This window comes from Oncorhynchus mykiss, chromosome Y, assembly GCF_013265735.2.
Source record: "Oncorhynchus mykiss isolate Arlee chromosome Y, USDA_OmykA_1.1, whole genome shotgun sequence".
Classification (NCBI taxonomy): Eukaryota; Metazoa; Chordata; class Actinopteri; order Salmoniformes; family Salmonidae; genus Oncorhynchus; species Oncorhynchus mykiss.
Window position 1 is genome coordinate 41,790,335 of NC_048593.1, and position 22,003 is coordinate 41,812,337.

The 22,003-nt window shown below is 43.6% G+C and overlaps 1 protein-coding gene across 1 annotated transcript in view; it reads left to right on the forward strand.

Annotated features, from left to right (window-relative positions):
- frem2a (FRAS1 related extracellular matrix 2a) overlaps nucleotides 1-22,003 on the forward strand; it is a 209,295-nt gene that overhangs the window by 146,646 nt on the left and 40,646 nt on the right. Inside the window, exons 12-15 of the mRNA XM_036967727.1 lie at nucleotides 140-322; nucleotides 638-768; nucleotides 1,937-2,095; nucleotides 12,679-12,882. Coding sequence (XP_036823622.1) covers nucleotides 140-322; nucleotides 638-768; nucleotides 1,937-2,095; nucleotides 12,679-12,882 — 677 coding nt within the window. The remainder of the gene's footprint in view (nucleotides 1-139; nucleotides 323-637; nucleotides 769-1,936; nucleotides 2,096-12,678; nucleotides 12,883-22,003) is intronic.

Below are 22,003 nucleotides of genomic sequence, written 5' to 3' on the forward strand. Positions count from 1 at the left end.
TGTCATAATGATTCACTGAAGTAACTAGGGCTATACTCGTACACATTGCCTCCCGCCCCCCTCTTCTATTCCCTCCTCTCTCTCTCTCTCCCTCCTAAAACTTCTGACCCGCCCCAACCTCCCTCTGACTCCTCTCCAGAGTCTATCATCAAGTTTGGAGAGACCGAGTTCAGTGTGAGTGAGCCCAAGGAGGCAGGCTCTGTTTCCTCGGTGAAGATTCCAGTGCTGCGATTGGGCGACACCGCCAAGTTGTCAGTGGTCCGAGTTCACACCAAGGACGGGTCAGCTACCTCAGGAGAGGACTACCATCCTGTCTCAGAGGGTAAGGACTGAGATCCTGTAGTTCCAGCCAGGGAAAAACAGAAATGGCATAGAAAGAGTTGGAATATAAAATATGAAAAATAACTACAGACTGTAATGTGTGTGTGTGTGTGTGTGTGTGTGTGTGTGTGTGTGTGTGTGTGTGTGTGTGTGTGTGTGTGTGTGTGTGTGTGTGTGTGTGTGTGTGTGTGCGTGTGTGTGTGTGTGTGTGTGTGTGTGTGTGCGCGTTTGTGTGTGCGTTTGTGTGTGTGTGCGTGTGTGTGTGCGTGTGTGTGTGTGTGTGTGTGTGTGTGTGTGTGTGTGTGTGTGTGTGCAGATGTTACGTTTAAGCATGGGCAGACGGAGCACGTTGTAGAGGTGCAGGCGTTGCATGACGGAATCAGAGAGATGACAGAAGTCTTCACCGTTCACCTGAAACCTGACGACAACATGGTGGTCGAAACGCAGGTGAGGAGGAGCTGTCAGAATCAACCAAACACACCTGAACACTCTCACCAATCAATCAACATTTTTCTTGCGGTTGAGATCTAATGGCTTTGGTTCAACAGTTTAACACATGGTAGTACAAACTAAGTCACTCTAACTCTTACAAACTAAGTCACTCTAACTCTTACAAACTAAGTCACTCTAACTCTTACAAACTAAGTCACTCTAACTCTTACAAACTAAGTCACTCTAACTCTTACAAACTAAGTCAATCTAACTCTTACAAACTAACTCACTCTAACTGATACAAACTAAGTCACTCTAACTCTTACAAACTAAGTCAATCTAACTCTTACGAACTAAGTCACTCTAACTCTTACAAACTAAGTCACTCTAACTCTTACAAACTAAGTCACTCTAACTCTTACAAACTAAGTCACTCTAACTCTTACAAACTAAGTCACTCTAACTCTTACAAACTAAGTCACTCTAACTCTTACAAACTAAGTCACTCTAACTCTTACAAACTAAGTCACTCTAACTCTTACAAACTAAGTCAATCTAACTCTTACAATCTAAGTCACTCTAACTCTTACAAACTAAGTCACTCTAACTCTTACAAACTAAGTCACTCTAACTCTTACAAACTAAGTCAATCTAACTCTTACAAACTAAGTCACTCTAACTCTTACAAACTAAGTCACTCTAACTCTTACAAACTAAGTCAATCTAACTCTTACAAACTAACTCACTCTAACTGATACAAACTAAGTCACTCTAACTCTTACAAACTAAGTCAATCTAACTCTTACAAACTAAGTCACTCTAACTCTTACAAACTAAGTCACTCTAACTCTTACAAACTAAGTCACTCTAACTCTTACAAACTAAGTCAATCTAACTCTTACAAACTAAGTCACTCTAACTCTTACAAACTAAGTCACTCTAACTCTTACAAACTAAGTCAATCTAACTCTTACAAACTAACTCACTCTAACTGATACAAACTAAGTCACTCTAACTCTTACAAACTAAGTCAATCTAACTCTTACAAACTAAGTCACTCTAACTCTTACAAACTAAGTCACTCTAACTCTTACAAACTAAGTCAATCAACGTGAACTTCATACAAAAGTCAATCTAACTCAGTCAATATAACTCATGCAAACCCCCCTGTGTGTTGTGTCAGATGACTAAGGCCGTCGTGTACATTGAGGAGCTCAACGGTGTGGCCGACGTCACCTTCCCCTCCCCGCCTCAAGTGGTGTCTCTGCTGCAATATGACGACGTCAGCAAGACAGCGCAGGACCTCCACCCCCCAGCTGGCTACCCCATTGTCTGTGTCACCGTAAGTCAGTCCCCAATAGTCAGTCTATGTCCCCAATAGTCAGTCTATGTCCCCAATAGTCAGTCTATGTCCTCAATAGTCAGTCTATGTCCCCAATAGTCAGTCTATGTCCCCAATAGTCAGTCTATGTACCCAATAGTCAGTCTATGTACCCAATAGTCAGTCTATGTACCCAAGAGACAGTCTGCAACCGTAAGTCTGTTTGTGTCAGTCTCTTTCCCCACAAGTCAGTCTATGTCCCTGAAATTCAGCGTGTTTTCCCATTACCTCCACGAGCAGACAGAGAACACACAGGGAACGCATCTGACAGGGTAGTCTGCCTGTGTCAGGGAACACATCTGACAGGGTAGTCTGCCTGTGTCAGGGAACACATCTGACAGGGTAGTCTGCCTGTGTCAGGGAACACATCTGACAGGGTAGTCTGCCTGTGTCAGGGAACACATCTGACAGGGTAGTCTGACTGTGTCAGGGAACACATCTGACAGGGTAGTCTGACTGTGTCAGGGAACACATCTGACAGGGTAGTCTGACTGTGTCAGGGAACACATCTGACAGGGTAGTCTGACTGTGTCAGGGAACACATCTGACCGGGTAGTCTGCCTGTGTCAGGGAACACATCTGACAGGGTAGTCTGACTGTGTCAGGGAACACATCTGACAGGGTAGTCTGACTGTGTCAGGGAACACATCTGACAGGGTAGTCTGACTGCGTCAGGGAACACATCTGACAGGGTAGTCTGACTGTGTCAGGGAACACATCTGACAGGGTAGTCTGACTGTGTCAGGGAACACATCTGACAGGGTCAGGGGCTGTAAGACCCAATCTTAACAGAGAGTAAAGTAATTTGGCCTGGCTGTAGTGAAGTAAGATTTGTAATCCTTAAATCAAATAACATTTTATTGGTCGCATACACATTTGTAGCAGATGTTATTGCGGGTGTAGTGAAATACTTGTATAGGAGCCTGAAACAAGGCAGTCATGTCTATCGGCGCCATATTACATAAACGCAACATGTAAAGTGTTGTTCCCATGTTTGAGCTGAAATAAAAATTCCAGGAAAAATGTATCTTGAATTTTATGCACAAATGTGTTTACATCCCCATTTTTCCTTTGCCGAGATAATCCGTCCACCTTACAGGTGTGGCATATCACGAAGCTGATTAAATGACATGATCATTACACAGGTGCACCTTGTGCTGGGGACAATAAATGGCCAATTTTGTCACACAATGCCACAGATGTCTCAAGTTTTGAAGGAGAATGCAATTGGCGTGCTGACTGCAGGAATGTCCCCCAGAGCTGTTGCCAGAGAATTAAATGTTAATTTCTCTGCCATAAGATGCCTCCAACGTCAATTCAGAGAATGTGGCAGTATATCCAACCGGCCTCACAACCACAGACCTAATGACGCCAGCCCAGGAACTCCACATCCGGCTTACTCATCTGCGGGATCGTTGATGAAGCTGTGGGTTTGCAAAACCAAAGAATTTCTGCACAAACTGTCAGAAATCGTCTCAGGGAAGCTCATCTGTGTGCTCGTTGTCCTCACCAGGGTCTTGACCTGACTGCAGTTCAGCGTCGTAACTGACATCCGTGGGCAAATGCTCACCTTCGATGGTCACTGACACGCCGGAGAAGAAGTGTGCTCTTCACAAATTAATCCCAGTTTCAATTGTACTGGGCTGATGGCGTCGTGTGGGCGAGCAGGTGCCCCGTGGTGGTGGTGGGGATTATGGTACAGTATGTGCAGGCAGAAGCGACGGAACAATGAACGTAATTTTATTTTACTGATGGCGACGCCCATTGTTGTGCTATTAATTCGCCCCCATCACCTCATGTTTCAGCATGATAAAGCACGGCCCCATGTCGCAATGGTCTGTACACAATTCCTGGAAGCTGTAAATGTCCCAGTTCTTCTATGGCCTGCATACTCACCATACATGCCACCCATTGAGCATGTTTGGGATGCTCTGGGATTGACGTGTGCGACACTGTGTTCCAGTTCCCGACAATATCCAACGACTTCGCACAGCCATTGAAGAGAAGTGGGACAACATTCCACAGGCAACAATCAACAGCCTCATCAATTATATGCAACGGTGATGTGTCACGCATGGCCCACAGTGAGGCAAATGGTGGTCACACCAGATACTGACTGGTCTTCTGATCCACGCCTCTGCTTTTTTTTGTGACCAACAGATGTATATGGCCAGGTCGCAGTTGCAAATGAGAACTTGTTCTCAACTAGCTTACCTGGTTAAATAAAGGTGAAATAAAAAATAAATATACATATATAAAATATCTGTGTTCCCAGTCATGTGGAATCCATAGATTAGGGCCTAATGAAGTTATTTAAATTGACCCATTATCCTCATACAAACTGTAACTCAGTAAAATGTTCCGTTTATATTTTTTGTTTTTTATTTTTGTTGATTGTACTGTATATTATTTATACCTCACATGCCACTCATAATAAGACTTTTGAAATGTTTACTTGACTCCTCAAAAATAATGCAAATATGCAAGCGAGCATTAGGCGATGGGTTGACGTCGACTAGCAAAAAATGGGTCTGAGAGGGTCTACATCAAAGGCAGATATTTATTTACATTATAAAATGAACGATACGTTATACAAATCATAAAGCTCAAATTACAAGGCATTAACAAGAGTTACAAAGCATTATTCTAGGCATGATCAGAAAGCGCGAGAGAGAGAGAGAGAGAGAGAGAGAGAGAGAGACAGAAAAGTCATGCCCTTGGAGTCGAAGAGGTGGAGAGAGGAAGAAAGGGCATGTATCTCACCAGCGCAGGTCAGAAACAAAAAAAGACAATGAATCTAAGGCCCTTTTAAAAGCATCTGAGTTGTTTAGATTTAAAATTGTAACGTTAGTTGTCTATTCAAAAAGTGCCCTGTGAACCATTGAATTATTAAATCATATTTAAATAAAATACAGTGTATGTTTTCTGGAGAACAAACTTTGAATAATATTCTGAATGCACAGATAGTCACTGTGGGCCATGCAATATTAATCTATAAGTCACTGTGGGCCTTGCCTTAGCATCAATGAGGGAAATAACACTTTCTATCTCTTGACAATGCTTTGAACGTTGGGCACAAATGGTGTGAGAGCAACTCTCAGAGACACTGGTGCAGGTGTCCGTTGGTGTAGCCTGGTAATATTAATGAATAAGTCAGGTGTCCGTTGGTGTAGCCTGGTAATATTAATGTATAAGTCAGATGTCCGTTGGTGTAGCCTGGTAATATTAATGTATAAGTCAGGTGTCCGTTGGTGTAGCCTGGTAATATTAATGTATAAGTCAGGTGTCCGTTGGTGTAGCCTGGTACGGTATTTGTTTTCAATAAAGTTCATTGTGGAGAATTCTGATTCACAGCTGTATGTGTGTGAAGCCATTACATTGTCGGGATGTGTGGTGCCAGTTTCTTGGGAAACAGGGACATCAGCAGCAGGCACCATCTTTCCCCCAGAAAGAGACAAGAGTAAACAATCACCAACCTGCTTCGTCAAAGCCTCATTTTCTTGCAGCTCAATCAACTATATATTTTCAGTGATGTAACATCTACCCATCGAAAGATATATTTTTGCTTCTTCTGACAACTTTGTCACATTTTGTGACCACGAAGAGGTTCTGGATGAGCACCAGCAGTTCTCTTCCAACAGTGATGTCATCAAAGCGAGCCTGGAAGCTATCCATCAGCTTCTGGATGAAATCAACATGGTTGCCTCCCTGCGTTTGCACCAGAAGATTGGGGAAGTGGACAAGTTCTCCCTGGAGAAAAGCCCGGGCTGCTGTTCTAGTATCACACACTGTGTTGTCCCCTTCCCTGCAGCTTAACATTTAGTTGATTAAGGTGTGTTGTACTGCGCCTGTTTTCTATCTTCTCCTCATTTTCCCAAAAACTCAGAAAACCGAGTGGCCTTGTCACTCTTTAGCTTTGATTTACTCCTGAATGACCCAAAAGTGTTTCAAGTCATCAAAACCCTGTTGTGTAGTAAGTAGGTCATCAAAACACTGCTTTTTGCTGAGCCACCTGACACTGTTGTGTAGTAAGTAGGTCATCAAAACACTGCTTTTTGCTGAGCCACCTGACACTGTTGTGTAGTAAGTAGGTCATCAAAACACTGCTTTTTGCTGAGCCACCTGACACTGTTGTGTAGTAAGTAGGTCATCAAAACCCTGCTTTTTGCTGAGCCACCTGACACTGTTGTGTAGTAAGTAGGTCATCAAAACACTGTTGTGTAGTAAGTAAGTCATCAAAACCCTGCTTTTTGCTGAGCCACCTGACACTGTTGTGTAGTAAGTAAGTAAGTTATCAAAACACTGCTTTCTGCTGAGCCACCTGACACTGTTGTGTAGTAAGTAAGTCATCAAAACACTGCTTTCTGCTGAGCCACCTGACACTGTTGTGTAGTAAGTAAGTCATCAAAACCCTGCTTTTTGCTGAGCCACCTGACACTGTTGTGTAGTAAGTAAGTAGGTCATCAAAACACTGTTGTGTAGTAAGTAAGTCATCAAAACACTGTTGTGTAGTAAGTAAGTCATCAAAACCCTGCTTTTTGCTGAGCCACCTGACATTGTTGTGTAGTAAGTAAGTCATCAAAACACTGCTTTTTGCTGAGCCACCTGACATTGTTGTGTAGTAAGTAAGTAAGTCATCAAAACACTGCTTTTTGCTGAGCCACCTGACATTGTTGTGTAGTAAGTAAGTAAGTCATCAAAACACTGCTTTTTGCTGAGCCACCTGACATTGTTGTGTAGTAAGTAAGTAAGTCATCAAAACACTGCTTTTTGCTGAGCCACCTGACATTGTTGTGTAGTAAGTAAGTAAGTCATCAAAACACTGCTTTTTGCTGAGCCACCTGACACTGTTGTGTAGTAAGTAAGTCATCAAAACACTGCTTTTTGCTGAGCCACCTGACATTGTTGTGTAGTAAGTAAGTAAGTCATCAAAACACTGCTTTTTGCTGAGCCACCTGACATTGTTGTGTAGTAAGTAAGTAAGTCATCAAAACACTGCTTTTTGCTGAGCCACCTGACATTGTTGTGTAGTAAGTAAGTAAGTCATCAAAACACTGCTTTTTGCTGAGCCACCTGACATTGTTGTGTAGTAAGTAAGTAAGTCATCAAAACACTGCTTTTTGCTGAGCCACCTGACATTGTTGTGTAGTAAGTAAGTAAGTCATCAAAACACTGCTTTTTGCTGAGCCACCTGACATTGTTGTGTAGTAAGTAAGTAAGTCATCAAAACACTGCTTTTTGCTGAGCCACCTGACATTGTTGTGTAGTAAGTAAGTAAGTCATCAAAACACTGCTTTTTGCTGAGCCACCTGACACTGTTGTGTAGTAAGTAAGAAAAAAAAGCAGTGTTTTGATGACCTACTTACTTACTACACAACAGTGTTTTGATGACCTACTTACTTACTACACAACAGTGTTTTGATGACCTACTTACTTACTACACAACAGTGTTTTGATGACCTACTTACTTACTACACAACAATGTCAGGTGGCTCAGCAAAAAGCAGTGTTTTGATGACTTACTTACTACACAACAATGTCAGGTGGCTCAGCAAAAAGCAGGGTTTTGATGACTTACTTACTACACACGAATGTGACGAGTCTGTTTGATTTTCCATGAGCTTATTTTTTTGTGTACCTTGTAGTCAGCAATGTCAGCACATCTTTAACCATTTCAGCATCCCCCCCAAAAATATGTGGGGGTGTTTTCCCAAAACCCAAGATATCCTCAGTGAACACCATGACCACCATGACCACCATGAACACCATGACCACCATTGCACGTTGTTGGGCTGACGGTGAATTGACATGGACTTTGGTGAACCTCTCATATATTGGGATTTGAGTTGATTCGTCTTGTTTGTTCTCACCTCCGTGTTCAGAGGATACGTCTGATCCAATTTATTATACCTGGTGTCGTAATGACGCTTAACACTTTTCACGACATATCAAGCACATTGGTTTTGTGCTCGAAGCGGGGACAAGGAATACATGTCAGGGTGGTAGCCATTTAGGCAGGTTACCTTAGTGTTCTTGGGCACAGGGACTATGGTTGTCTGCTTGAAAAATGTACAGTTGAAGTGGGTAGTTTACATACACTTAGGTTGGAGTCATTAAAACTTGGTTTTCAACCACACCACAAATTTCTTGTTAACAAACTATAGTTTTGGCAAGTCGGTTAGGACATCTACTTTATGCATGACACAAGTCATTTTTCCAACAATTGTTTACAGACAGATTATTTCACTTATAATTCACTGTATCACAATTCCAGTAGGTCAGAAGTTTACATACACTAAGTTGACTGTGCCTTTAACCAGCTTGGAAAATTCCAGAAAATCATGTCATGGCTTTAGAAGCTTCTGATAGGCTAATTGACATCATTTGAGTCAATTGGAGGTGTACCTGTGGATGTATGTCAAGGCCTACCTTCAAACTCGGTGCCTCTTTGCTTGACATCATGGGAAAATCAAAAGAAATCAGCAAAGACCTCAGAAAAAATATTGTAGACCTCCACAAGTCTGGTTCATCCTTGGGAGCCATTTCCAAACGCCTGAAGGTACCACATTAATCTGTACAAACAATAGTATGCAAGTATAAACACCATGGGACCATGCAGCCGTCATACCGCTCAGGAAGGAGACGCGTTCTGTCTCCTAGAGATTAACGTACTTTGGTGCGAAAAGTGCAAATCAATCCCAAAACAACAGCAAAGGACCTTGTGAAGATGCTGGAGGAAACAGGTACAAAGCATCTATATCCACAGTAAAACGAGTCCTATATCGACATAACCTGAAAGGCCGCTCAGCAAGGCAGAAGCCACTGCTCCAAAACTGCCATAAAAAAGCCAGACTACGGTTTGCAACTGCACATGGGAACAAAGATCGTACTTTTTGGAGAAATGTCCTCTGGTCTGATGAAACAAAAATAGAACTGTTTGCCATAATGACCATTGTTTTTTTTGGAGGAAAAAGGGGGACCCTTGCAAGCCGAAGAATACCATCCCAACTGTGAAGCACGGGGGTGGCAGCATCATGTTGTGGGGGTGCTTTGCTGCAGGAGGGACTGGTGCACTTCACAAAATAGATGGCATCATGAGGGAGGACAATTATGTGGATATATTGAAGCAACATCTCAAGACATCAGTCTCAGCAGTTAAATCTTGGTCGCAAATGGGTCTTCCAAATGGACAATGACCCCAATCATACTTCCAAAGTTGTGGCAAAATGGCTTAAAGACAACAAAGTCAAGGTATTGGAGTGGCCATCACAAAGCCCTGACCTCAACCTATAGAAAATTTGTGGGCAGAACTGAAAAAGTGTGTGCGAAAAGGAGGCCTTCAAACCTGACTCAGTTACACCAGCTCTGTCAGGAGGAATGGGCCAGAATTCACCCAACTTATTGTGGGAAGCTTGTGGAAGGCTACCCGAAACATTTGATCCGAGTTAAACAATTTAAAGGCAATGCTACCAAATACTAATTGAGTGTATGTAAACTTCTGACCCACTGGGAATATGATGAAAGAAATAAAAGCTTAAAAAAATCTCTCTACTATTATTTTCACATTTCACATTCTTAAAATAAAGTGGTGATCCTAACTGACCTAAGACAGGGTATTTTTTTTAAACTGAGTTTAAATGTATTTGGCTAAGGTGTATGTAAACTTCCGACATCAACTGTAGGTACTACAGACTCGGTCAGGGAGAGGTTCAAAATGTCAGTGAAGACACTTGCCAGTTGGTCCGCGTATGCTCTGAGTACACATCCTGGTAATCTGTCTGGCCCCGCGGTCTTGTGAATGTTGACCTGTTTAAAGGTCACACAGTCATCTAAAACAGCTGGTGTTCTCATGCATGCTTCAGTGTTGCTTGCTTCGAAGGTAGCATAAAAGGCATTCTCCATTGTTTTTGATGGTAGGCCACTGTGGTAGTCCTACACAAATACCCAAAATAGCCTAGTTGGCCACTGTTAAAACTGTAAGTTAACGTGGGTACATCCTCAATGTTCATAGTAAACGCACATTCAATTTTGCACTCAGCAGACCTGAAATCTACTCAGTGACAAAATCAATTAGAGGGACCGTGGATCATGACACAACGTCCACCATTTAGTGGCATTCTGAGGACATTCTAACGACACATTTTTGTTTGCAGGGACGTTCTCTTGGAACCATCAAGCAACGTCCAAGTGACCAGTGAAATGAAAGTCCTGGGAACGTCCAACAAAGATCCGGATATTGTTCTGACATGGTGCTCAGTGACGTCCTGGTAACTTACAGGGAACTAAGGTCCCCCCCAGAAAACGTTCCCTGGGCACCATCATGCAACGTCCCCTTGACCATCACAAAGCATCCTGTTGTGGTCATTGAATGTCCCAGATAACGTCCTATCAGAACAAAATAGAAACCTTTTCATAACATTCCCTTATGGACATCAAAATACCTTATTATAACGTTATACTGCGACCAAACCGTGACCTGTACTGAACGTCCTATTATTTATGGTCCTGAGGTTAACGTTTAATGTTCCAAGTGTGGGATACCCTTAACGTCTCGCTGAAACCCTTAAAGGGACCTAATGGCAATGTCACTGAATGTCCTTAGGACGTCCACTGTTTGCTGGGATCCCAGTTGTAAACTGAACTGAGAGAGGAAGTGAAGCGAGAGCCATATCTCTGCCCAAAACCTGTCCACGTTAAGCAGATTCTTAATTATTAAGCAGGTGAGGTGTTTTTTCTAACGGGGCCAATGAGAGAGAGTCGAATTTAGATTCAAATGATTTGCTCTTTTGATACGTGAGGTTTGTTTTATCTAAAATTGAAAGTATAGGGTCTTCAGAAAGTATTCAGACCCATTTTCCACATTTTGTTACTTTACAGCCTTATTCTAAAATGTATTAATCTACACACAATACCCCATGATGACAAAGCGAAAACAGAGTTTTAGTATTCAGACACTTTTGATATGAGTGTCGAAATTGAGCTCAGGTGCATCCTGTTTCCATTGATCATCCTTGAGATGTTTCTACAACTTGATCGGCGTCAATCTGTGGTAAATTCAATTGATTGGACATGGAAAGGCACACACCTGTCTATACAAGGTCCGACAGTTGACAGTGCATGTCAGAACAAAAACCAAGCCGTGTGGTCGAAGGAATTGTCCTTAGAGCTCCGAGAAAGGATGTGTCGAGGCACAAATCTGAGGAAGGGTACCAAAACATTTCTGCAGCATTGAAGGTCCCCAAGAACACACTGGCCTCCATCATTGTTAAATTGAAGAAGTTTGGAACCACAAGGACTCTTCCCATAGCTGGCCAACTGGCCAAACTGAACAGTCGGGGGAGAAGGGCCTTGGTCAGGGAGTTTTACCAAGAACCTGATGGTCACTCTGACAGAGCTCTAGAGTTCCTCTGTGGAGATGGGAGAATCTTCCAGAAGGACAACCATCTCTGTAGCACTCCACCAATCAGGCCTTTATGGTAGAGTGGCCAGACAGAAGCCACTCCTCAGTAAAAGACACATGACAGCCCTCTCGGAGTTTGCCAAAAGGCACCTAAAGACTTTCAAACCATGGGAAATAAGATTATCTGGTCTGATGAAACCAAGATTGACATCTTTGGCCTGAATTCCAAGCGTCACGTCTGGAGGAAACCTGGCACCGTCCCTACGGTGAAGCATGGTGGTGGCAGCATCATGCTATGGGGATGTTTTTCAGCAACAGGGACTAGGAGACTAATAAGAATTGAGGCAAAGATGAACAGAGCAAATTACAGAGAGGTCCTTGATGAAAACCTGCTCCAGAGCACTCAGGACCGCAGACTGGGGTGAAGGTTCACCTTCCAACAGGACAACGACTCTATGCACACATCCAAGACAATGCAGGAGTGGCTTCGGGACAAGTCCTTGAGTGGCCCAGCCAGAGCTTGAGAGGATCTGCAGAGAAGAATTTGGAGAAACTCCCCAAATACAGGTTTGTAGAGTCATACCCAAGAAGACTGGATGCTGTAATTGCTGCCAAAGGTGCTTCAAAAAATTTACTGCGTAAAGGGTCTGAATACTTATGGAAATGTGATATTTAATATTTTTATTTTTATAAATTTGCAAAAAAAATGTTTAAACAGTTTTTGCTTTGTCATTATGGGGTATTGTGATGTCATTATGGGGTATTGTGATGTCATTATGGGGTATTGCTTTGTCATTGTGGGGTATTGTGATGTCATTATGGGGTATTGTGATGTCATTGTGGGGTATTGTGTGTAGATTGATGAAGGCTGTAATATAACAAAACGTGGAGAAAGTCAAGGGTCTGAATACTTCCCAAAGGCACTGTATAAATCTGGGTATAAGCATGGGTGCATTTTGCATATATTATTGTCAATTTAGGAACATGCAAGCTGACAGTTGATTTGTGTTCTTTGTGATTCACGCATTTATTTTCTCTCCCTCACTTCCTCTCTCCTACATCTCCCCCTTCATTCCTCATCTCTCTCTCCCTACCTCCCTCCATTCCCCTCTCCCTCCACCTCCCCCTCCCCCAACCCATCCAGGCCTGTAACCCTAAGTACCCTGACTACGACAAAACAGGCTCTATCTGTGTCAGCGAGCACATCGACAACACGCTGACACGCTACCACTGGCTCGTCAGTGCCCCTGCTGGTCCGGATGGGGTCACTGCACCCATGAAAGAGGTGGACTTTGATACCTTCTTCACCTCCTCCAAGATGATCACCCTGGACTCTGTCTACTTCCAGGTGGGGAACCAACAAATGAATGTCCTTCAGCTAATCTTATCACTGAACTATACTGACTGAGGCAAGATTCAATCTCAGTTCTTTTGTTGTTGTTTTTTTTTGTTTTGTTTTATCTCAGGTGGGTTATAGTATAGAGCAGTGCATTAGACAGCCGACAATGTGCTATTTAAAGGGAGGATGAATTGACTGATTTCACCTCAGTTTTCCTCCTGATTAAGAAATGTGACTGGAGAGACGAGATTTGCGATTTGGAGGCGTGCTTTGATGTGGGTGTCTCCTTGTGTGTGTTTTCGCACGTAGGAAACTTTTGTACACACTGGCAAAAAAAGATACACAGTTACAGTCACTCGCCCATCTAGCAATTAGCTTCCGCCTGTGTGCGACCATGGCAAAGTTAGTTCGCTGCTGGATATATATGGGGCTAGTTAGGGACCGTCAATAAATTGCACAATGTACATGAACAAACAAAAAAAATATGAACGTTTTTCAATATTTGTATATTGTATATTTTACAATGTATAATTGGTTTAAGGCTTTTAAGTCATTGAAATTCTGAACTATTGAAATGTAAAAAAAAAAAATCCCATATGCATTGTGTTATTCATTGACAGTCCCTAAGTAGCCCTATAGAGATATCCAACACTGAACTAAATATACCACGGTCAGTGTGCATTCCGAGAGAGAATTAAGAACAAACAAACACCCAGGTGTTAGTGGGCATTAGCCATTATCCTAAAACGAAACCATTAGCCTATCTAAAACCCATATATAAAAGGAAATCAGAGACGTCATCGTTTCCATAAATCTCCAACATTCTTGTTTTGTAAAATACCGACGTTAAAGTTCTCTCCGTCCTATTTACACTATTAGGGAGGCAGGTATCCTAGCGGTTAGAGCGGCGACCCAGCAGCAGGAGGGTTGCCAGTTCGAATCCTGGGTCCGAAGGGGGGGAAAAAATATGGTGGGAAGTGAGCTGACTGGCAATGCTAGTGCTGGGTGATATATCCAAAAATCCATACCATGATCAATTCACTGAATTCTCATCATAAAAATACATTTACTTTGAAGTTTATGACATTAATGTGCACCATAAAAAAAAACCTACAACTACTTACAATCAAATTTCAATCAAATTTATTTATAAAGCCCTTCTTACATCAGCTGATGCCACAAAGTGCTGTAAAGAAACCCAGCCTAAAACCCCAAACAGCCAGCAATGCAGGTGTAGAAGCACACTTTCAATTGTCCCATTATCAATAGCCCATGTTAGCAGACTTAATTCATTTCAAACTTTACATTGTGTCAAGTAAAGGCTGGTTATTGCTATTATCGTTATCAGTAAAATGTCCTCAATAAATGGTCAGTGTCGATAATTTTCGGTTTAGCGTCCCAGCTCTACTAGATGCCATTGCCTGCCTTTGTACCCTTTCACAAAGGCACTTAACCCCGCCCACAACAACAGCTCCCCAGGCACCCAGTGCGGTAGCCCCCCCGCACCTCTCCAAAACCTGAATGTGTGTGTGTGTCGTTCGGAGGGGTTGGGTTAAAAACTGAAGTTAAATTTAGGTTGGGACCTTGTGTCCAATTGACCTGTAAAGTGATCCTAATGCTAATCTACCGATGGCCACGTTTTATTTTGAAATTAAGTTCCTCTATAAAGGTTTTCCTGCCGTTTGTGGATATCATATTCATGGTAACACTGTGGATGACTGCTCTAGCGCTAATTACATTTAAATGGTGTCGGCTGTCTAGTGTGCTGCTCTTTAACGTGACTTGGGTTGAAACCCAGCTGTCTAGTGTGCTTCTCTTTAACGTGACTTGGGTTGAATCCCAGCTGTCTAGTGTGCTGCTCTTTAACGTGACTTGGGTTGAATCTCAGTGTGCTTCTCTTTAACGTGACTTGGGTTGAATCCCAGTGTGCTGCTCTTTAACGTGACTTGGGTTGAATCCCAGTGTGCTTCTCTTTAACGTGACTTGGGTTGAATCTCAGTGTGCTTCTCTTTAACGTGACTTGGGTTGAATCTCAGTGTGCTTCTCTTTAACGTGACTTGGGTTGAATCTCAGTGTGCTGCTCTTTAACGTGACTTGGGTTGAATCTCAGTGTGCTGCTCTTTAACGTGACTTGGGTTGAATCTCAGTGTGCTGCTCTTTAACGTGACTTGGGTTGAATCTCAGTGTGCTGCTCTTTAACTTGACTTGGGTTGAATCCCAGTGTGCTGCTCTTTAACGTTACTTGGGTTGAATCTCAGTGTGCTGCTCTTTAACGTGACTTGGGTTGAATCCCAGCTGTCTAGTGTGCTTCTCTTTAATGTGACTTGAGTTGAATCTCAGTGTGCTGCTCTTTAACGTGACTTGGGTTGAATCCCAGCTGTCTAGTGTGCTTCTCTTTAATGTGACTTGAGTTGAATCTCAGTGTGCTGCTCTTTAACGTGACTTGGGTTGAATCCCAGTGTGCTGCTCTTTAACGTGACTTGGGTTGAATCTCAGTGTGCTGCTCTTTAACGTGACTTGGGTTGAATCCCAGCTGTCTAGTGTGCTTCTCTTTAACGTGACTTGGGTTGAATCTCAGTGTGCTGCTCTTTAACGTGACTTGGGTTGAATCCCAGTGTGCTGCTCTTTAACGTGACTTGGGTTGAATCCCAGTGTGCTGCTCTTTAACGTGACTTGGGTTGAATCCCAGCTGTCTAGTGTGCTTCTCTTTAACGTGACTTGGGTTGAATCCCAGTGTGCTGCTCTTTAACGCGACTTGGGTTGAATCCCAGCTGTCTAGTGTGCTTCTCTTTAACGTGACTTGGGTTGAATCTCAGTGTGCTGCTCTTTAACGTGACTTGGGTTGAATCCAAACTGTCTAGTGTGCTGCTCTTTAACGTGACTTGGGTTGAATCCCAGTGTGCTTCTCTTTAACGTGACTTGGGTTGAATCCCAGTGTGCTGCTCTTTAACGTGACTTGGGTTGAATCCCAGCTGTCTAGTGTGCTTCTCTTTAACGTGACTTGGGTTGAATCTCAGTGTGCTGCTCTTTAACGTGACTTGGGTTGAATCCCAGTGTGCTGCTCTTTAACGTGACTTGGGTTGAATCCCAGTGTGCTTCTCTTTAACGTGACTTGGGTTGAATCTCAGTGTGCTGCTCTTTAACGTGACTTGGGTTGAATCCCAGTGTGCTGCTCTTTAACGTGACTTGGGTTGAATCCCAGCTGTCTAGTGTGCTTCTCTTTAACGTGACTTGGGTTGAATCCCAGTGTGCTGCTCTTTAACGTGACTTGGGTTGAATCCCAGTGTGCTGCTCTTTAACGTGACTTGGGTTGAATCTCAGTGTGCTGCTCTTTAACGTGACTTGGGTTGAATCTCAGTGTGCTGCTCTTTAACGTGACTTGGGTTGAATCTCAGTGTGCTGCTCTTTAACGTGACTTGGGTTGAATCCCAGCTGTCTAGTGTGCTTCTCTTTAACGTGACTTGGGTTGAATCCCAGCTGTCTAGTGTGCTGCTCTTTAACGTGACTTGGGTTGAATCTCAGTGTGCTGCTCTTTAACGTGACTTGGGTTGAATCTCAGTGTGCTGCTCTTTAACGTGACTTGGGTTGAATCTCAGTGTGCTGCTCTTTAACGTGACTTGGGTTGAATCTCAGTGTGCTGCTCTTTAACGTGACTTGGGTTGAATCTCAGTGTGCTGCTCTTCAACATGCCTTAGGTTGAATCTCAGTGTGCTGCTCTTTAACGTGACTTGGGTTGAATCTCAGTGTGCTGCTCTTTAACGTGACTTGGGTTGAATCTCAGTGTGCTGCTCTTTAACGTGACTTGGGTTGAATCTCAGTGTGTTTCTCTTTAACGTGACTTGGGTTGAAACCCAGCTGTCTAGTGTGCTTCTCTTTAATGTGACTTGGGTTGAATCCCAGCTGTCTAGTGTGCTTCTCTTTAACGTGACTTGGGTTGAATCCCAGCTGTCTAGTGTGCTTCTCTTTAATGTGACTTGGGTTGAATCCCAGCTGTCTAGTGTGCTTCTTTTTAACGTGACTTGGGTTGAATCTCAGTGTACTGCTCTTTAACGTGACTTGGGTTGAATCTCAGTGTGCTGCTCTTTAACGCGACTTGGGTTGAATCTCAGTGTGCTGCTCTTTAACGTGACTTGGGTTGAATCTCAGTGTGCTGCTCTTTAACGTGACTTGGGTTGAATCTCAGTGTGCTGCTCTTTAACGCGACTTGGGTTGAATCTCAGTGTGCTGCTCTTTAACGTGACTTGGGTTGAATCTCAGTGTGCTGCTCTTTAACGTGACTTGGGTTGAATCCCAGTGTGCTGCTCTTTAACGTGCCTTGGGTTGAATCTCAGTGTGCTGCTCTTTAACGTGACTTGGTTTGAATCTCAGTGTGCTGCTCTTTAACGTGACTTGGGTTGAATCTCAGTGTGCTGCTCTTTAACGTGACTTGGGTTGAATCTCAGTGTGCTGCTCTTTAACGTGACTTGGGTTGAATCTCAGTGTGCTACTCTTTAACGTGACTTGGGTTGAATCCCAGCTGTCTAGTGTGCTTCTCTTTAACGTGACTTGGGTTGAATCTCAGTGTGCTGCTCTTTAACGTGACTTGGGTTGAATCTCAGTGTGCTGCTCTTTAACGTGACTTGGGTTGAATCTCAGTGTGCTGCTCTTTAACGTGACTTGGGTTGAATCTCAGTGTGCTGCTCTTTAACGTGACTTGGGTTGAATCTCAGTGTGCTGCTCTTTAACTTGACTTGGGTTGAATCCCAGTGTGCTGCTCTTTAACGTTACTTGGGTTGAATCTCAGTGTGCTGCTCTTTAACGTGACTTGGGTTGAATCCCAGTGTGCTGCTCTTTAACGTGACTTGGGTTGAATCTCAGTGTGCTGCTCTTCAACATGCCTTGGGTTGAATCTCAGTGTGCTGCTCTTTAACGTGACTTGGGTTGAATCCCAGTGTGCTGCTCTTTAACGTGACTTGGGTTGAATCCCAGTGTGCTGCTCTTTAACGTGACTTGGGTTGAATCCCAGCTGTCTAGTGTGCTTCTCTTTAACGTGACTTGGGTTGAATCTCAGTGTGCTGCTCTTTAACGTGACTTGGGTTGAATCCAAGCTGTCTAGTGTGCTTATCTTTAACGTGACTTGGGTTGAATCCCAGTGTGCTGCTCTTTAACGTGACTTGGGTTGAATCCCAGTGTGCTGCTCTTTAACGTGCCTTGGGTTGAATCTCAGTGTGCTGCTCTTTAACGTGACTTGGTTTGAATCTCAGTGTGCTGCTCTTTAACGTGACTTGGGTTGAATCTCAGTGTGCTGCTCTTTAACGTGACTTGGGTTGAATCTCAGTGTGCTGCTCTTTAACGTGACTTGGGTTGAATCTCAGTGTGCTGCTCTTTAACGTGACTTGGGTTGAATCTCAGTGTGCTGCTCTTTAACGTGACTTGGGTTGAATCTCAGTGTGCTGCTCTTTAACGTGACTTGGGTTGAATCTCAGTGTGCTGCTCTTTAACGTGACTTGGGTTGAATCCCAGCTGTCTAGTGTGCTTCTCTTTAACGTGACTTGGGTTGAATCTCAGTGTGCTGCTCTTTAACGTGACTTGGGTTGAATCTCAGTGTGCTGCTCTTTAACGTGACTTGGGTTGAATCTCAGTGTGCTGCTCTTTAACGTGACTTGGGTTGAATCTCAGTGTGCTGCTCTTTAACGTGACTTGGGTTGAATCTCAGTGTGCTGCTCTTTAACTTGACTTGGGTTGAATCCCAGTGTGCTGCTCTTTAACGTTACTTGGGTTGAATCTCAGTGTGCTGCTTTTTAACGTGACTTGGGTTGAATCCCAGTGTGCTGCTCTTTAACGTGACTTGGGTTGAATCCAAGCTGTCTAGTGTGCTTATCTTTAACGTGACTTGGGTTGAATCTCAGTGTGCTGCTCTTTAACGTGACTTGGGTTGAATCCAAGCTGTCTAGTGTGCTTATCTTTAACGTGACTTGGGTTGAATCCCAGTGTGCTGCTCTTTAACGTGACTTGGGTTGAATCCCAGTGTGCTGCTCTTTAACGTGCCTTGGGTTGAATCTCAGTGTGCTGCTCTTTAACGTGACTTGGGTTGAATCTCAGTGTGCTGCTCTTTAACGTGACTTGGGTTGAATCTCAGTGTGCTGCTCTTTAACGTGACTTGGGTTGAATCCCAGTGTGCTGCTCTTTAACGTGACTTGGGTTGAATCCCAGCTGTCTAGTGTGCTGCTCTTTAACGTGACTTGGGTTGAATCTCAGTGTGCTGCTCTTTAACGTGACTTGGGTTGAATCTCAGTGTGCTGCTCTTTAACGTGACTTGGGTTGAATCTCAGTGTGCTGCTCTTTAACGTGACTTGGGTTGAATCCCAGTGTGCTGCTCTTTAACGTGACTTGGGTTGAATCCCAGTGTGCTGCTCTTTAACGTGACTTGGGTTGAATCCCAGTGTGCTGCTCTTTAACGTGACTTGGGTTGAAACCCAGCTGTCTAGTGTGCTTCTCTTTAACGTGACTTGGGTTGAATCTCAGTGTGCTTCTCTTTAATGTGACTTGGGTTGAATCCCAGCTGTCTAGTGTGCTTCTTTTTAACGTGACTTGGGTTGAATCTCAGTGTGCTTCTCTTTAACGTGCCTTGGGTTGAATCTCAGTGTGCTGCTCTTTAACGTGACTTGGGTTGAATCTCAGTGTGCTGCTCTTTAACGTGACTTGGGTTGAATCTCAGTGTACTGCTCTTTAACGTGACTTGGGTTGAATCTCAGTGTGCTGCTCTTTAACGTGACTTGGGTTGAATCTCAGTGTGCTGCTCTTTAACGTGACTTGGGTTGAATCTCAGTGTGCTGCTCTTTAACGTGACTTGGGTTGAATCCCAGTGTACTGCTCTTTAACGTGACTTGGGTTGAATCTCAGTGTGCTTCTCTTTAACGTGACTTGGGTTGAATCTCAGTGTGCTGCTCTTTAACGTGACTTGGGTTGAATCCCAGTGTGCTGCTCTTTAACGTGACTTGGGTTGAATCCCAGTGTGCTGCTCTTTAACGTGCCTTGGGTTGAATCTCAGTGTGCTGCTCTTTAACGTGACTTGGGTTGAATCTCAGTGTGCTGCTCTTCAACATGCCTTGGGTTGAATCTCAGTGTGCTGCTCTTCAACATGCCTTGGGTTGAATCTCAGTGTGCTGCTCTTCAACATGCCTTGGGTTGAATCTCAGTGTGCTGCTCTTTAACGTGACTTGGGTTGAATCTCAGTGTGCTGCTCTTTAACGTGACTTGGGTTGAATCCCAGTGTGCTGCTCTTTAACGTGACTTGGGTTGAATCTCAGTGTGCTGCTCTTTAACGTGACTTGGGTTGAAACCCAGCTGTCTAGTGTGCTTCTCTTTAACGTGACTTGGGTTGAATCCCAGCTGTCTAGTGTGCTTCTCTTTAATGTGACTTGGGTTGAATCCCAGCTGTCTAGTGTGCTTCTTTTTAACGTGACTTGGGTTGAATCTCAGTGTGCTTCTCTTTAACGTGCCTTGGGTTGAATCTCAGTGTGCTGCTCTTTAACGTGACTTGGGTTGAATCTCAGTGTGCTGCTCTTTAACGTGACTTGGGTTGAATCTCAGTGTGCTGCTCTTTAATGTGACTTGGGTTGAATCCCAGCTGTCTAGTGTGCTTCTCTTTAACGTGACTTGGGTTGAATCCCAGCTGTCTAGTGTGCTTCTCTTTAATGTGACTTGGGTTGAATCCCAGCTGTCTAGTGTGCTTCTTTTTAACGTGACTTGGGTTGAATCTCAGTGTGCTTCTCTTTAACGTGCCTTGGGTTGAATCTCAGTGTGCTGCTCTTTAACGTGACTTGGGTTGAATCCCAGTGTGCTTCTCTTTAACGTGACTTGGGTTGAATCTTAGTGTGCTGCTCTTTAACGTGACTTGGGTTGAATCTCAGTGTACTGCTCTTTAACGTGACTTGGGTTGAATCCCAGTGTGCTTCTCTTTAACGTGACTTGGGTTGAATCTTAGTGTGCTGCTCTTTAACGTGACTTGGGTTGAATCTCAGTGTGCTGCTCTTTAATGTGACTTGGGTTGAATCCCAGCTGTCTAGTGTGCTTCTCTTTAACGTGACTTGGGTTGAATCTCAGTGTGCTGCTCTTTAACGTGACTTGGGTTGAATCTCAGTGTGCTGCTCTTTAACGTGACTTGGGTTGAAACCCAGTGTGCTGCTCTTTAACGTGACTTGGGTTGAATCTCAGTGTGCTTCTCTTTAACGTGACTTGGGTTGAAACCCAGCCTACGTGCCTTTTCAAATGTACGGATGTGTTCCTGAACCTGAAGGAAAAATGGGAATGCTTGAGTTGACTATAATGATGTGATTAGGGTTGAGCAGTATCCACATTTTCATATCGTCATACAATCCTTTTCTCATCCCGGGATTTACGGTATTACCGGTTTTGAACACACAAAAAAAACGCAAAAATACCATTTGGGCGTCTATTACCAGGATGCCAATTAAATTAGCACAAGTAGTAGCACTAGGCTGCTAGTTAAATATTCGAAAGAGTGCAAACCAATTTTATTTGTTTTGCAAAGACAGGCAATCCAGCTCATAAATGTATACATATATATAGGTAGAAGCTACCGAAGGTCATTTTTGGTGAGTTTGGACATTTGCAAACGAATGTGAACGGGAGACATTGTGCAAATGGACAGCACTGGCTCTGGAACAGCGTGTGTACACCCTGTGTCTGTGTGGAGTCTGGAGGAAGAACAGCAGTGGCTCTGAAGCAGCATGTGTACACTCTGTGTCTGTGTGGAGTCTGGAGTCGCGAGGGCAACGGGCCTGCCTGCTCTGCTAATGAGAAGAGGGGGGAGGAGCAGACTGGCCGAGAACGGAGAGGAGAAAAAAAACACAAGGATATCAAGATGGCAGTAGCAGCTGCGCAAATAACTCATCCAAAGGGCTTTGCCTTTTCAAACACGGCAGAAAGCTAACACAATATCCCCCATCACCTTAATTCAGCCACTTATTTAGATAAATATCAAGTCACATTTAGGAGTCACGTTAACAAAAGAAAGAAAATATAGAAAATAATGCTGCGTTTTGTAAACGCAGATCTAAAAATGCTGTGTAATTTCTGCTCGGCGTCAGACTCGTGTTGTGCTTCAGTTGCACCTCTGCACTTGCAT